Source organism: Teleopsis dalmanni, chromosome 2 (assembly GCF_002237135.1).
Source record: "Teleopsis dalmanni isolate 2A chromosome 2, ASM223713v2, whole genome shotgun sequence".
In the NCBI taxonomy this organism is placed as follows: domain Eukaryota; kingdom Metazoa; phylum Arthropoda; class Insecta; order Diptera; family Diopsidae; genus Teleopsis; species Teleopsis dalmanni.
The window spans coordinates 20,120,600-20,136,878 of record NC_051847.1 but is presented as its reverse complement, the minus strand read 5'-3'; the positions used below and the strand labels follow the sequence as shown (position 1 = coordinate 20,136,878).

Here is a 16,279-nt window from a genome sequence, read left to right as displayed (position 1 = left end):
TACATATATTTATAACCGTACAGTTAATTTATATATTAAGAATAATATAATTATTTCTATTTTAAATAATTTGTATATTTTGTTCTGCTCTCCAGTAAAGTTTTTTTTTAAATTAAGTACATAAATTACTTATATGTAGGGAAGTGAGTGTTATGTTTAGTGTTCCAAATTGTAGATATGTCCAATCGAGTTTAGCTTGATAAACGTGCAAAATTTTGTCTATAAATGTAAGTCAGAAGTAAAAAACAAATATTTATATATGTATTTAAATTTATTTACTTTATAAAAATATATAAAAAATATATAAAAACTATATAATAAATGTATTTATATATAAAAATTAAAATAACGAACAAAAACAGAATTCATACTCAATAGAAAGTAACTTTATGACGACCTTTTAGAAGAAACGTCCTTTAAAGAAAGAATTATTAAATTATATAACAACATTAGAAGAGAAAATAATATAACAAAGCGTATAATTACTTTAAGTAAAATAAAAATTATAATTAAATATTTTTTCCAGCTTTAATTCCTTTTTTGTTAACGAAAAGGATGTTTAAGCTGCTGTATCTCAACTTTACTCGTAATTCGAACAAATCATCTTGAAATGGTTTTTAAATTTATTTACTGCACAAAAAGGCTAATCAAATATTTATGGAAAATTTATGTAGAAATAATATAAAAAATAAGAAAAAATTATTTATATTGTATGTCGACGTAATCTCTTAAAATTAAATGTATGTAGTTCTTAAGTCATAGATGTATTTGTGGGTGGGAAGGAATCGCAAAAAAAAAACACGTAATAAAAAGAAATCAAAAAATAAAATAACTTTTATTTCAACCTAACATCCGATTCATAACCTTAATCCTTCAGTGATTAAAGTGACGAGAGAACTAGAACTTGTCATTGTCGTGTCATTGAGAATGCCATAATCAACGTATATAATATATATTTTCTAATCAACAAAATTTCCGGTACTGCTACTTTATGTGTATTTATTTCATTCATAAGCAAAACAAGTATAGGATATATAAGGATATGTATAGGGATATATAAAAATATATGTATGGCTTAATCGAAAAATATTGACTATAACTAAACCTAGACGAATTTGATAAAACTTTTTAATGTAGGTAAGGTTGAAGTGGCTGTTTTGCACTCCAAAGCTCATTAGAGCATAAATAATAGCTCAATGGGATATTACGAGTACAAACGTTGATTTATACGTCAGACCAAGAAGACTACGAAAAAAGGTAGATCACACAGGCAATGTCGAAGTTGACTGTCGAAGTCGAAGTCAACTTCCTTCATAACTTTGAAAGATGATAGCTCTATTAATCGGCCATAAAAAAGAATCCAAAATTTTAAATTTCTTACTAGCCAAAGGTGATCTCTGACATTAAAATGAAGCTCAATTTCTCCCTGCTTCGAACAGCTGCTTCCATACAAAAGCCATTATCAAAAGGACCAAGTTTCATTGTATGTCTTCGTACGCAGTTATCGCATACGCAGTGACCTGACCTGAGTCCAGATACCAAAGTGTTGAGTAGGTTCCGCTTTTATTGAATTAGTAACTGAAATATTTCTTGTCTAAATGGTATCAGATCAGGTTTGGTTGAGAAGTTCGTGCTGAAAATACTGTTAACACTTTTAGTGAGAGACATCTATTGGCCATTGTGACGTTCTTAAAATTGAAATGGTTCTTCTTTAACCATTTTGTCTTCAAGATAAAACTGAAGACAATAGACAAGTCTACTATAGATATCTCTGTCAAGTCAGTGAACAAATGGTCTGCAAGTCATTGAATTCATTTTACCTGTAGTCCTCGACAAAGACATAATATATTCTATGTCTTCTTTCTATGGATTATATCTCCTTTTTCTGGTAGCAACTCCATGTACATTGTATCTGTCGGAATATGTCGTCGTTGAAGCTTCAGGGCAATGTCACAGTAACCCGTCTGTCTTCTGTAATTTCTGTTTAATCCAAGTTATAAGGCCCGTGCAACCTCACAGTATTTGCGATTAGTTCACAAGCGATTAGTTCAGTTTATACAACGGAGCATATTAAGAGATGTCGGCCTTATTTATTTGAATTTGGTGGTCCCTATTCCTATGTACAGGAACCCAGCATATAAAGATACTGTGATTTTAATCAATGAGGGCGCGTTAATCAATAAGGTGTGATATTTCATCGCAATCCTCGATTTCACAATTCCCAATTTGATTGGGCTCATGGCTGCTTGATTGTTTATGAAGAGAATGATATTCTTAGGACTAATTTGTATACGACTGGCTGCTTTTTCGATTGCGTATATCTCCGGCAATAATGTACATCTCTTGAACATGTAAGTACACTTGAAATAATATAAATGATGATAATGATAATGACGACGATGATGGTAATAATAATGATGATGATGATGATAGAAGGCAGAGCGAATGCATGCTATTTCGATTAATGAATAGCAATTTTATAGTAAATAAATTATTGAGGCAACGCACAATTGTCGAAAGGTTGGTGCACTGACTAAGTAAAAATTTCAAATCAGTTTTTACGTAAGATGGCGCTAAAGTCGGGTTGTTGCACTCGGTCTTTATCACAATTTTTCCCAGTGTTGTGAAATAAAATTAGTTAAAAAATAATTTAATATTAACATCAGTTTAAGAAAAACAACAAAAAAAACCTGTAGCTGTTTTGAGTATTGCTAAATATCCATAAAAAGTGGGCTCTTCGAAAATATCGCTTATATTCAATTATTAGAACTTTAGTACTGTTTCTTTCTTTCAATTATTTTTAATAAATTTACTATTGCCGTTTTTGAATAATAAAATTGGGGTGCCTTTTTCAATCGATATTAAAAATATCATTTTTGATTAGTTAATCCTGAGCAAACACTCAAGATCAATTTATAGCACTCCAGATATTTTGCCAGAGTACAAAGTTTATTCTGAAACTAACAGCTGTTTTATATGACTTGACAAATAATATGTGAAATATGTATTTATGAAAAATGTCTCTATACATAACATTTAAACAATATATCTATTGACAACACATTGATTGATAAATAGATAAACAAAAAAACATAAAAAGATAAACAGATATGTTTATATGTAGATATGTTTACCGGTGATATAAAACTAAATTATCCTTTCCAATAAAACGCGGTGCAGGCTATCATTTTTGAGTGTCATTCAAGTGAGGAAATCCATGAATGACACTCAAAACTGATAGTCTGCACCTTTGAATGACACGCAACCAACATGGTGGCGTACTCACAAAATTTTTGGTGAGCACATCATTTAGCTTCTTGTCGTGAAGATAAATGGGTCTGCCACCAAAAAACTTTCATTCATCATTCAAGAGCATATTTTTGCATGGTCGCACTAATACACTTACAGGGTGCGAAACACACTTACAGCGTGCGTAAACACCTTTACAGCATGCGAAACACATATATAGCATGCGAAACACACTTACAGCGTGCGTAAACACCCTTATTCTTTAAAAATTTTGCTTAATTGACAACTCTTGAATGTGAGCATGTTTAAGTTCGGTCGGTAGAATAAATTTGAGCAAAGAGACTGCAATTTGAATGACATTCAAAAATGATAGTCTGCATCGCGCTTTAAGAAAAGATTGTCCCACGTGGAAAGTAAAAATTAATAAAGTTGTTTTATTGTAAACTTATGGCACAATATCCATATTAATGTAATCAATGTAAAAATCTCACTACGATATTGATATATTGCTTAATGGAATATGTTGTTCTTACTACTATAATACTTTGTCAAATTCACATACCCGGAAAATCGGAATTACTCTATTATAACACTTTTAAAATTAATAAAGGATGCGAGTATTCAGATTAGATACTATTTTATTAGTATTATTTATGGAAATATTATGGTACCAAAATTATATTCTTTAATTTTATATCACTTTTTAAGCATCCAGGAGATCAACTTAAAGTAGAAATGAAAAGGATTATCTGCAGAACATTCCCAAGAAAATATTTAAATATTTGCTAAGAAGAACCGTAACAACAATAACATACACAGTGCAAGCCTGTGGCAGTGATGTTTTTGATTTCACATTTCAACGTCGTGAGGATGCAGCATGTCACGAATAAATCCAAGTACATTCCGTTGTACGAGCAGTTGTAACAATGCAGGTATAAGTCTAAATGAAATGTAAGTCATGTCTGATGTATATTCCTTTAAAGTATGGTATCCTTTATTTAAAGTTGTTTCCTGACACACATGTATTTGTTGCTGTAGCAGTGAATTTATGTTACTGTTACTTCATTTCCTCTGATTGAACACAGAACACAGAACTTTGACATCCTTTCAACTTTGTTTTGGTTGTTATTTACTTTAGATTGTCATTGTTTTCACTCATCTAAGGATTTGAGATAATTTGATTTGATTTGATTTCTTGTATAAATTATTGCGTCTTTAAATGAGCTGAAAATATCTTCGTGAAATAGAAACCCTAAAAAGATGAATAAAAATTTTTAATATTTTAAATTGTATGGTGAGGATATGCTTTGGACTTTAATATCAACCAGCATAAATATTCACTCAAAATGTTACCTGTACCGCTTAGGTTTAGTATCAAAAGTTTGTTGCTTAATAGAAAAATTTTTTACTTGATATATGTGTTGATTATTGAAAGATTGTATTTACATGTTAAATATGATTTGCATCTGATCTCTTAGGGCCAGGTTAAGTAGAGTGTCACGGGCACATCAAAATCGGCTCTTTCGGGCTAGGACGAAAATTCTTGTTATGTAGAGTGTAACATCAGTATTACCAATTTCGTGTTTTTACTACTACTACTACCCCTTCTTCAATTCACTTGACGATATCTCCAGCATTAGCATTAGCCAGATTCTTGCCTTTGTTAATGCCTCTGGCTGGTTTTAGTTTGACCTTCTATCTACTACCCACTATTAAGAGGTTTTTTGTGGATTCAAAACAGCTTTTTGGCTAATTGAGGAGGACTCGTCCTTCTTCCACCTCAACTTTTTTATTAACCATTTACATAAGAAGGATTAAAAATTTAATAAATTTTTCACAGTTTTGTTAAGTAAAACTCACATTTTGTACATTCTGAATAAATATACTTACTATAAAGAGGAGAATGTAGAGGAAGTAATGGTAGTAATATCTTCCTCACTGCCAAATGCCAACTTTTAATGCAATGCAATATACACCGATATTAACTGTGCATTATTCAACCAAAAACGTTTTATACATCATTTAATTTTAGTTGAATTGCACTTCCTACTGTAATACTGTCAGCGCAATACTCCTTGTTTCGGGTTGCCATTGCCATTTTGTATCCTTGCACATCTTGTTTGCTCGTTGGCTCTTCCTTTGCTGTGTGAAATTTGTTTCATCCTTATTTGTTCTACTGGCATCACGTAACATAAAGTGTTGTTGACGTTTTGCACTTTTGAGTTTACAAATGTCTCTTCACTTTATTTTAAATTCGTTGAATGCATCTGAGCTGGAATTTAAAAGAGGTAAAAAAAAATTTTATTATCTACTAAAACTGGGTTGGTTACTGACATTGATATGTAGTTCCTCCGTTTAGTGGATGGATATCATTCTAAAACATTAATCACATATTAAGTTTCAAACTACATAAAATTTTTAAATAGGTGCCCAATAGCAAATATTAAGCAAAAGTGGAGCATTACCAGATTATTTAAAGTATCGGAAGATGCACAGAGGAAGGATGATTAAAAGAGGAAGGGATAACAGGCAAAAATAATTTCAGTAGAGTATGAACTATTATTCTTACAACTTTTTCTTTACCTATGGTTTCTTTCTAAATTTCTATGCACTCTGAATAATGAATATTTAACTGTAATGAGTATTTTTCTGTGATAGCCCAGCTTTCGTTTCCTAATGAGAAAGGGTTTTGTGGTAGTACTCTTTACTTTCGCAAAAACACAGCAGACTCTTATCAAACTGTTCATCCATGAGGACAAAAGATTTGTTAAATAACCTAAATTCAACAAGATCCACTTGATTTTTGTGTTCTTGTTGTCTTTTAAGGTTTCATGCGAGGAATGCGTTGGTTAAACGGGAATAAATCGCTAATTGCGGACAGCGGAAGGATATCTGCTTACCTGCAACTGCAAGCAATCACCTACAGACATATTAATAATTTCTGATATTTCCAACATTGACATCAAATTTGTGTCTGAAGAAATTTCCAAACTCATTGTGCTAGAAATTAGGTGTGGAATTTGTTCTCTTAACACTTCTTGGTTGATTCGCGTTATGAGAATGTACCGAGATAAATCCTCCGTCGCCAACGGAAATGTTTGTTTGCTCACCGCTTCAATACTGCCTCTATGACATTTTCAAAGTATACATTGCATTTCAAAAATATTAGCGAAGAGCATCTATCGATGGTGCTGCCCATATCATCACCAATTGCACTCACTATCTGCTCTCTGGTGCCAGCCAGTGTTAATTTTCGAAAGAACTCTCTGGCTTAATGGTAAATGTGGCCTCAATTTGGCAACTCAATATTCTCGATCCCATAAAAAAATTTCTTAATTTATTTTACAACAGATAGAGTCTATTCTTCGTAGGTGTCAAAGTAGGAGGGCTATTTAGAACTTCAAAGAATTTAGTTTAACCTCATTTTGCAAATACTCATTATGCACTTCTAGCTGATATATTCAGACGGTTATCTGCAGAATTATTACTAAAAATTAAAATATATTTATTATTGAGAAACTAAAAAAATTTTTTAAAAATTTTAAAAAAATCTTTTTATTGCTTTTTCTGATAAATGAAGGAGGAACGCCATCATCTGTGCCACATGTTAAATGTTATTTTCTTTATTGTTATGGAACAATGCTGTATGCTTGACAGTTATCCTGACAGTAGAACGCAAGGAAGTAAAGCCTCCTTTTGGGATTTTATGCAGTTTGAGTTTAAAAAACAAAACAAAAACAACAATCAAAAAATGAAATCTTATAAAATTGAATGGAATCATATATCAAAAAAAATCATGTCAAAATTTCATCTATGCAGTAGAAATCAATCCAAATTGTGTGTATAGAGGATACTTTCAGCTTTAAGTGTTTTAAAAAATAAAAGTTTATGAGAAATATCGCAATTATTTCATTTTATAATATGTATGACGTTATACATCGTTTTTATTTTTAATATATTATTTTATTAAATCCTTTATATTTTCTGAACAAGAAACTCTTTCAATTGAAAAAGAGGTTGATAAGGTGATGGGGGAAATTTTTAAATTCGCCAATTTAATTTTTTAATCAAATAAAATTTTGGAATACCCATATAAGTTTTTCGGATATACATCGTCAGTGGTCTTGGGACTATTTAAAAAATTAAAACTTACATCATTACTTATGATCTTAGTTCCTAAGAACGATAAAATCATAACTAAAATGTTAAACAGCCAATCATTCTTAACAATAATCTATATTAACAGACTGTTTAATGTCATTATTGCCTTTGGGATTTAGAAAAGGTGCATAAAACAAGCCATTATCCTACATTAAGTTTTTACGACAGACTATTAGCTTTCTGCCTTATCTCTCTAAGTTATTTTAGTTGATGTCTCTAGCAAAGTTGCAGAGATATTTACTGAGTTTTCGAGAAAGTAAATGGGTTATCTGTTAAAATAAGACTTATTTTAAAGCGCAGAGAGTACTGTACTGCAGTATTTCTCTTCCTTATGCTTTTATAGAGTATGTCATGGTGAGTTTATTACTTATAATATCAAATACTTATTACATTCGAATATAGGTACAACTCGTACTTAATTAATAACTAGAATAAAGGTATTTTAGTGTAAAGTGCAGAAAAAGTAGTTATAATATTTAAACAATTATTGTTAATTTCTTAAAATGTGTTTACACTTGGACTTATCAAACCTTCAGCATACATTTTTGTGGATTTTGTGGATATAGTATGAAAAATAGCGGACGTTGCCGTATATTAATTGAGTTCAGTACAACATTCTAAACATAGCAAAAGAAAAAATGTAATCAATTATTTTGTTATATTAAAAAAAATATACTTTGTTAATATAAACTATAATATGTATAAAACTAATATGTTGAATAAATTTATATGCATATATATACATTTTATGAGAACTATGTAATTTTCAGTTAGCGGTTTGTGAGAAAATAAAATAAATATAACACCCATGATATCTTTTACCTGATATCATATATCATTGATCATATTTACTGTGCATTGTAATTTTTAAATCAGCTCAGTTAAAAGATAATTGTCAAATAAATTGAAGCGACTAGAATATATTTTTCATAGATGCTTAAATATTGCTGAATAAATGTTAGCCAGCAAATATTATTGTTAGTGATGAACTTATTGTGAATGGACGCCAAACCTTCGCTAATGAAGAAAAGACAATACGTCTATGTGAAAGAGATGCGTATACTATATAACAAGATTTTTGTGTGCAGAAAGTACAGTCAGTAACGATTAAAGAAACAAAATTGGTGTCTTTCTTATAGTTCCAGAACTTTGCCACAAATCTCATTTTGCATCTCATAAAAGTGTATTTAATAAAATATCTTATATAAATTTTAAGAAGAAGGTAAGTACATATATCTAACTCTGACGTTTAAAAGATATTTTTAAGAAAATAGAACATTTTATATATATTTATCATATACATTCAATCAATATATTTCAAAGTGAATAATTTTATTCCTTATTTGGATTCATTCACATATAGTTCATTGAAATCTACACCACGTAAACACTAAATAAATCTTTTAGTGTAACAGAAACTAAGATTAAACAAGTTATAGTGAAAAATATACAAGATGGACGCAAGCGTCGGTCCATACCGTCTTGAATGCAAAATTGGTGCAGGCTCATTCGGTGAAATTTATTTGGGTACACATACCACCAATGGAAGTAAAGTAGCCATCAAATTAGAAAGTAAAAATGCTAAGCAGGCACAATTGGCTAATGAATCCGCAGTATATAAAGAACTGCAGGGCGGTGGCGGTATACCAAAAGTCTTTATGTCCGGTTCCGGACGTAACCATAATTTTATTGTTATGCAATTACTTGGATTTTCGCTAGAGGAGTTATTCAATTTTTGTAATCGTCATTTCAGTCTTAAAACTGTGCTTTTACTTGCGGATCAAATGATTACACGCATAGAATATTTACATTCACATGGTTTCATACATCGTGACATTAAGCCTGATAACTTCGTGATGGGTCAAGGCGCGGAAAGCGATATCGTTCATATAATTGATTTTGGGCTCACAAAAAAGTTCCGTGATGCATCTACTTTAAAACATATACCGTATACGAAAAACAACAGTCTCATCGGCACAGCACGTTATGTTTCAATCAATACTCATATGGATTTTGAGCAGTCACGCCGTGATGATCTCGAAGCCCTCGGATATGTTTTCATGTACTTCATAAGAGGCACATTACCTTGGCAAGGCATCAAAGCAGCTACTAAAGTGCAAAAGTTTGAACGAATATCAGAGAAAAAGATTTCCACAACAGTACGAGCATTGTGCAGAGGTTTTCCAAATGAATTTGTGGTTTATCTAGATTTCTGCAGGCAAATGCACTTTGAACAACGTCCCGATTATTTTTTTTTACGTATGACATTGCAAAATTTGCTACATAAAATTGGTTTTACCTATGATTCTTGCTTTGATTGGAATGTACCAGCAACTGATAAATCGCTTAATATCCAAGCAATTCAGCAAGAAGAACAAGGTGATGTTGATGTAGGACAAGAAGTACAACAACGTCAACTGAGTGCAGAGCAAGTCAATAACGGAGCTGAAGCAGTTGAAGGTACTGTAACAGTGGAACGTAGTTCTAAGCAGTCACAAGTTACACCCATGGTTGAGGCTGCTGACTCACAGGTAGTAGTCAACGGTGCTGGTGATACAAGTGTATCAATGTCTGATGTAATGGACTTAAGTGCTTTTTCACATTCAACTAGTGACAGATCTGAGAGACATTTGATTGTAGAAATACCTAACAAAGAATCCTATGATGATGTTATGAACAAAATATGTATCACAAAATAACATTTTATAATTTTTTATAGATCATATAATACATATAGATATATATACATATAGATATAGATATATATGAGTAGATATACAATATAATTTTCAAATTGTTAAACATTATTATCAAAAAATAGAATGAAATTATTTAAAATATTTATTTATTATTGTAGATTATTTTATCACATTGTTTAATACATAATAAATGAATTACGAAAATTCTAGATTCGCAAAAAATTAACATTAACATTAGGTCTTGACTGTTACACCCTTTCAAGAATAATCGATCAAAGAGACTATTTCATCATAGAAATATCCAAAGTAAGCTTACTAAGGAAGCTGGAACTTTGGCTAAGGACTTCTGCATTGAAATGAAGAATATACTTCAGGATTGTGCTAGTGTAAAATCCTCAACGCAACACACCCTAATATAATGCAGGGATTTGAACGAGGTACCATCAAACGAAGAGCGGTGCGCGACAATTGCTGAACAATATCTAGCTATAAAAGGAAGCGACATCAACGTCAAGTTTGGCGTTGCGCAAGGGAGAACACACGTTCAGAGATTATTGACCACCCTTCTAAGGATGCCAGCCTACTGAACGCAGCTGCCTCAGTAAGATTGACAGCTGTTGTGATATGTGTCGATTTCTTTAGCTTGAACGAGATCTTGAATTATATATGGAGACATTTATTTAGTTCTATTTCTATTTGCGTGAACGATAGGTGACAGGCATTTTTGTAAAACTTTTGTCTCGCCTACAAGTTAATGGTCAGAATTAAGTGAGTTCAGTGTCCATCCTTGTCTCCGTTGAAAATGCAATCCCAGCTAAGATTTTTTTCTACCGGATCGCATAGTGTGTTGTTTTAAGTCTTGTATACATATGTTCCTGAGTTGATGATTTATCACCTTGACTCTATTTTATTTTTTATGTGGCTTTAAACATGTGAATAAAGTATTTTATTTTATTTGTTAAGAAGACGAATTCCAAATCCTATTGTAAATTTATTTATCCATCCATTGTTTTGAATTTTTTACCATTATAATTTTTATTTTTTTGTTTTGATAGTTCTTGTTTGAATATGGGCTTTATTATATGTTCGGCAAAAAATTTAAATAAAGCATATTTAATTTCTCTTGATCTTCTCTTCCTAAAAGCAGACTGTAAGAGCTCTCCTAAGTCATTTTTCCTTTTTTTGTAATTTTTGTATGATTTTTATTTGTGTAATGGCGGTCCATTTAAAAAAAATTTTCATGGTTCCATATATGGGACAAATGAGAACTAGATTCCACAAAATTAATATTTTAATTTATGATTATTTCACTAGTACACATAATGGAAATAAATTAAAAAAATATTCATATCGTAATATACATGAAATATTAAAGTTTATTCCCTACAGATTAATGTGTCATGTGTATGCACAAGAAACTACATATGAAGAGTAGTCAGTAAGTAAAAAATTGTATATCCAATCCTAAAAGTTTTATTTTATCCCTTAGCGAGCTGCATTGTGGGACATCAATGCAAGTGGCAATACTTTCCGCAAGTGCCGACACTTCTACAGACTTCTCTTTTTTTTTTTGGATTTCAGTAAAATCATTGAAACATTTTATCCTTATAACCCGCGTTATGCTTGGGAAACGCATATGTTGGGTTGGGTCAAAAGGATACAAATTTATGGTTGACTTCCCTGCGCTACTAGTGAGAGCGGTGCAATTTAAACTTTAACTTATGTTTCCTAGACTTTAGTGCTGCATTCATTAGAAGATATGACGTGTATAAATATATAGCGAAATTTAAGCTCTGCGGATGCAATTTCACAGTATTATAGTTTTTCGCTCAGATGAAAGCATATAAACTTCGTACAAAGTATTTTACTCTTTTTTAATACAAATTTAAACAAGTTGGGTTAATTTATTTATGAATACTAATAAGAACAAATGAAAATACTGAAAAAAATTATTACTTGGATTTCAAATATTAAATTATTTTTAATTTTAATCTCCCTAAAATAAATAATTAAAACATTAAGATTTGATTGGTTAAGTCAGGTTAGATTATTTACTGTTAGTTGAGGTTTATTTAGGCTACCTCAGGTAGAGCTACTCACGCATTAATAGAAAAACTACAGTTCCAAAGAATTTGTGAACAATAATCAGATTCAAATAATTATATTAAATATGTTTTCAAATCCATTACTAATTATGAATTTTTATACTAGTTTCGTTTTTAACTGAATAAGAATTATAAAAAATAAAATTTTATAAATTAATATTAAACTGAGAATTTTTAATATACTTTAAAATATCATATAAATATCTCTTATTTATTGCATAAATTAATATTAAAAAAAAAAAAAGAAGACTTCAATACGAAAAAGTTTCATGACCTCTAAATTACGGCTTATTACAAAAAAAAAAAAAAACAATTACAATTATATAAAACACCCAAAGCCATACCATGAAAACAGTGGCTGACAAAACAGAAGAAGATATAAAGGTTTCTCAATACATATAAAAACATTTGAAATTCGTAACATCTAACCTTTTCCATAACTTTGTTTTAAAACTGGAATAAAGAATGTATTTGACAAATAACAATAGTAAACGTAACTGAGAATAATCAATATATATAATTGAAAAGCACAAATTTAATATATTATAAACAAAAGATAATAGGTACTTTCCCCAGTTTCCTTAAGTGATAAATAAATAAAAAATAAGAACAAAAATATCTTAAACAAAATAACAAAAAACAAATTTCTGCAGATAATAATATTTAGTATCTAGTATAATATTTTAGTACTTTATTTTAAGCTCAACAAAATACAATACACGTCCCTTACTTACCGCATTCAGAAAACACCATATACGTTACACCTTCTACTTTGGGCTCATGGCTAAGTAGTTATAATACATAGAAACTCAATTAGGGATACAATTGGTTACATAACTTATGACTATACATGTGTAATATGTTAAAAATTAAGACTTCGAGTAGAAGAGTAATACATTAATCCCACATATGGCTTCTGTAACATAAAAAAACCCTTAATAATTATTAATAGTGAATATCGATTGCAAAAGTTAATAATTATACGATTACTTATAATTATCTTAATAAAATCTTTGAAATAAGAATTAAGCAAGACTTCTTTACAATGATCTTGCAATCGAATGCTGGTATTATCGAATGCTGGAGATATGGAGATATAGTATACTATTTTGTGCCGATATCTTGTATCGATCTATCAGTACACGCACGGCTTATATTCGAAGTAAGATTGTCTGAACCTTGGGCTGTTTTAGAGTTCATTTTTATTACAGCTTCAAGTACTACATTCTTGATGCACTCCTCATCGTTCGACTTTTCGACGATGTTCTTAACACTGTTGCGCAGATCTAGTCAAAGTCACATTATGCTGGTTTCATCCGGGTATCAAAAGTTCTACAGTTGCCTTACTTATATAAGCGCAAGCTCTACGGCACTAGAGACCTTGCAGTTCTGCTGGAGATAGTTGTTGCTAAGAACTAGTACGTGACTAGTCCAAAGAAATTATGAAATAAGTGGTCTGCGGGGATGAATGAAATCGGCACGTAGAATTTATACATTTCTTACTGCTTTTTTGTATAAAGTTTAATAGCACATTCTATGCAAGAGAAATTCTACGACATATAAGTCTTATTACAGTGTATCGTATGAGGACAATTGATACCATTTTATCACTCATAAACTAGTGAAAAGTGGACAATTGACACTGACAATGACAACTCAATCCAGATTCTCCATAGTATTATGTTTTAATTCTAGTACATTTTTGATAAGCTGGTTTGTTAGGGACCACACATTTTCGCGTCCTTGCTGATCAACAAGGAGAACAGGTCAACATTTTCTGTAGGTGATTGTTTCGTTTTGTTTGTATGCAAACGTTTAGCTCATGTAAGTTCTCGCGGTATTATTTCCGTTTACTTATCAGCCCGCTTTAGATTATTCAGATTATGATGAATATAGAATGCATTAATTACAAAAATGTGTGGTTAGTTCTAAATTATTTTTTTTTTTTCAAAAACAATTAGTAGATTTTAAGTAGGAAACTTCAAATAAACACAAAACTTTATGGTTTGGTCTTTAGTGGAGGCCATTGAAACTTTAATTGTTAAATGTTTCACTTTTGTTTGCACGTCCTTCGTCCTTCGTCCTTTACGTGATACAAGAGTGGTGACGGTGGCTCGTGTGGTGCTGTTGTTCTGAAACATGGCCCACTGCTCGTTGGTTGCTCCATTTACATCTGTAAGGCGAAGAAACAATTTGTTTCGAAAAGCGTAAAATCATGTTTGTGGTACGCTTGATAAGTTTGTGAGTTTTTAATTAAAGATTTTACACACTTTTTGTTTATTGCAGATTCTTGTAGTAAATTAAAGAACATTAAAACTTTTTCAATACATCATATATGGATATGATAAGTGCGGTGTAAGAAATAGGTTCAAACTTTTAATGAAACATTAATATTTACTAATTACAAAGTATTTCAATATCAGAAAATTTTATAAATATTTCATTAAAGTATGAGTTTTTAACTATTTTTCTAAGTAAGCTTGTTGAAAATTAGATAAAACGAATTATTTTAAAGGAAATGCATTAAAAGTATATAAAATATTATATTTCTCTAGTTGAAAAACGTACACCGTCAATTAAAATCGCTATACTTAAATATTTACAACTGTCTTTTTTACATTAAAATGAAGATATATATATGGAAAATATGTGGACGATGTAACAGGCTATATTTTAACATATTTTATTTCAGCTTTACTGCCCTGTTAATATCTTAGGCATGTAACTTAAGGTCTCGTTGATGTAAATTGACTACAATGAACTTCCGGTGGACTTTTTGTTGCCAGTGGACTTTTTTATGGAATTATGTAAAAGAATCGTAACTATATGGTTTATAAGATCTCCAAACTAATGGGTTACGGAAAGTCCGTTAAGTTAAGGTTGAATAATTGTCATCAGTAAAGGTTATATGCTCCACAAGAAGAAGTAAGTCTACAGTAAGTAAGTCATTGTCATCAGTGTGTCGATAAATCTTCAAATACAAGTTCAGATATATCAGTTCACTGTACTGTTATATATCCAATCGTGGACATATGAATGACGTTGTACTTCACCCCTAATAAGTACATTCAAATAGTATATCAAAATATTTATTTACTTGTACTGTTTAAACTACATAGTGGATAACCCTGTATTGTTATGATTATTAAAGCTTTAGGGTAATATTGTCATTAAATATTATACATTACTTTAAGCTAATTTGCTTACAGGAAAAATTGAATAAGATATGTTTATAAATATATTGTCTAAAAAAAAAAATTAAATATTTCGGAAGTAGAAATGCCAACAAAAACGTAACCAATTAAATTGTAATTGAGATATAATTAGTCCTCAATCCTCTTATTCCTTTCTTACACCTGCTCAAGTAAAACTTTAAGCTTTTCAATCACTAAGTAATTGTTAAGATTAAGACAAAAATGATTAATAAAGAAACTTTTTCATTATAACTACCAAATATTAATAATTTATATATATTTTTAATATTAAATACTATTCTTAGATGAAAATATTTTTCAGCTGCTGACTCCTCATAGTATGGTATTAAAATAAATGATTGCCTGTCATACTTATTATTATTTTTACCTTTCAACGGCATTAATAAAACTAATTGGAAGGGTGAATGCTAGTACATCATATGATAAATCAGAATAAAATTAACGTGAGTGAAAAATCACATATTTCAACCATTTCTGCAATGATGAATTGTTTCAGGGTTAAACATATTATTTATAGAAGTCAAATACTATTAAAATCATATGAAAAAAATACCTTAATTATATTATTTTTCATTGCAACTAATATAATGTAAGCGTAAAATGAAAATTTATTGTATTGCCTTTTACAAAGACAAAATTTGATGTTATTATGATGTTATGTTATGTTATTAGTTATGTTATTATGATGATATTAGTAATGGTTTGTTGATATAATAAAATATGTTTATGTTTTGTTTATGTTTTGATTATGTTATGTTATTAGTTATGTTATTATGATGATATTAGTAATGGTTTGTTGATATAATAAAATATGTTTATGTTTTGTTTATGTTTTCATTATAATAAACTA

The 16,279-nt window shown here is 30.2% G+C and overlaps 1 protein-coding gene across 1 annotated transcript; it reads left to right on the top strand.

Annotated features, from left to right (window-relative positions):
* The first annotated feature begins 8,768 nt into the window (after nt 1-8,768).
* LOC119674065 (casein kinase I-like) lies at nt 8,769-10,109 on the top strand. Its single transcript, XM_038085189.1, has one exon. The coding sequence runs from the start codon at nt 8,865-8,867 to the stop codon at nt 10,107-10,109; it is 1,245 nt and encodes a 414-aa protein (XP_037941117.1). The 5' UTR covers nt 8,769-8,864.
* Nucleotides 10,110-16,279: the final 6,170 nt, after the last annotated feature.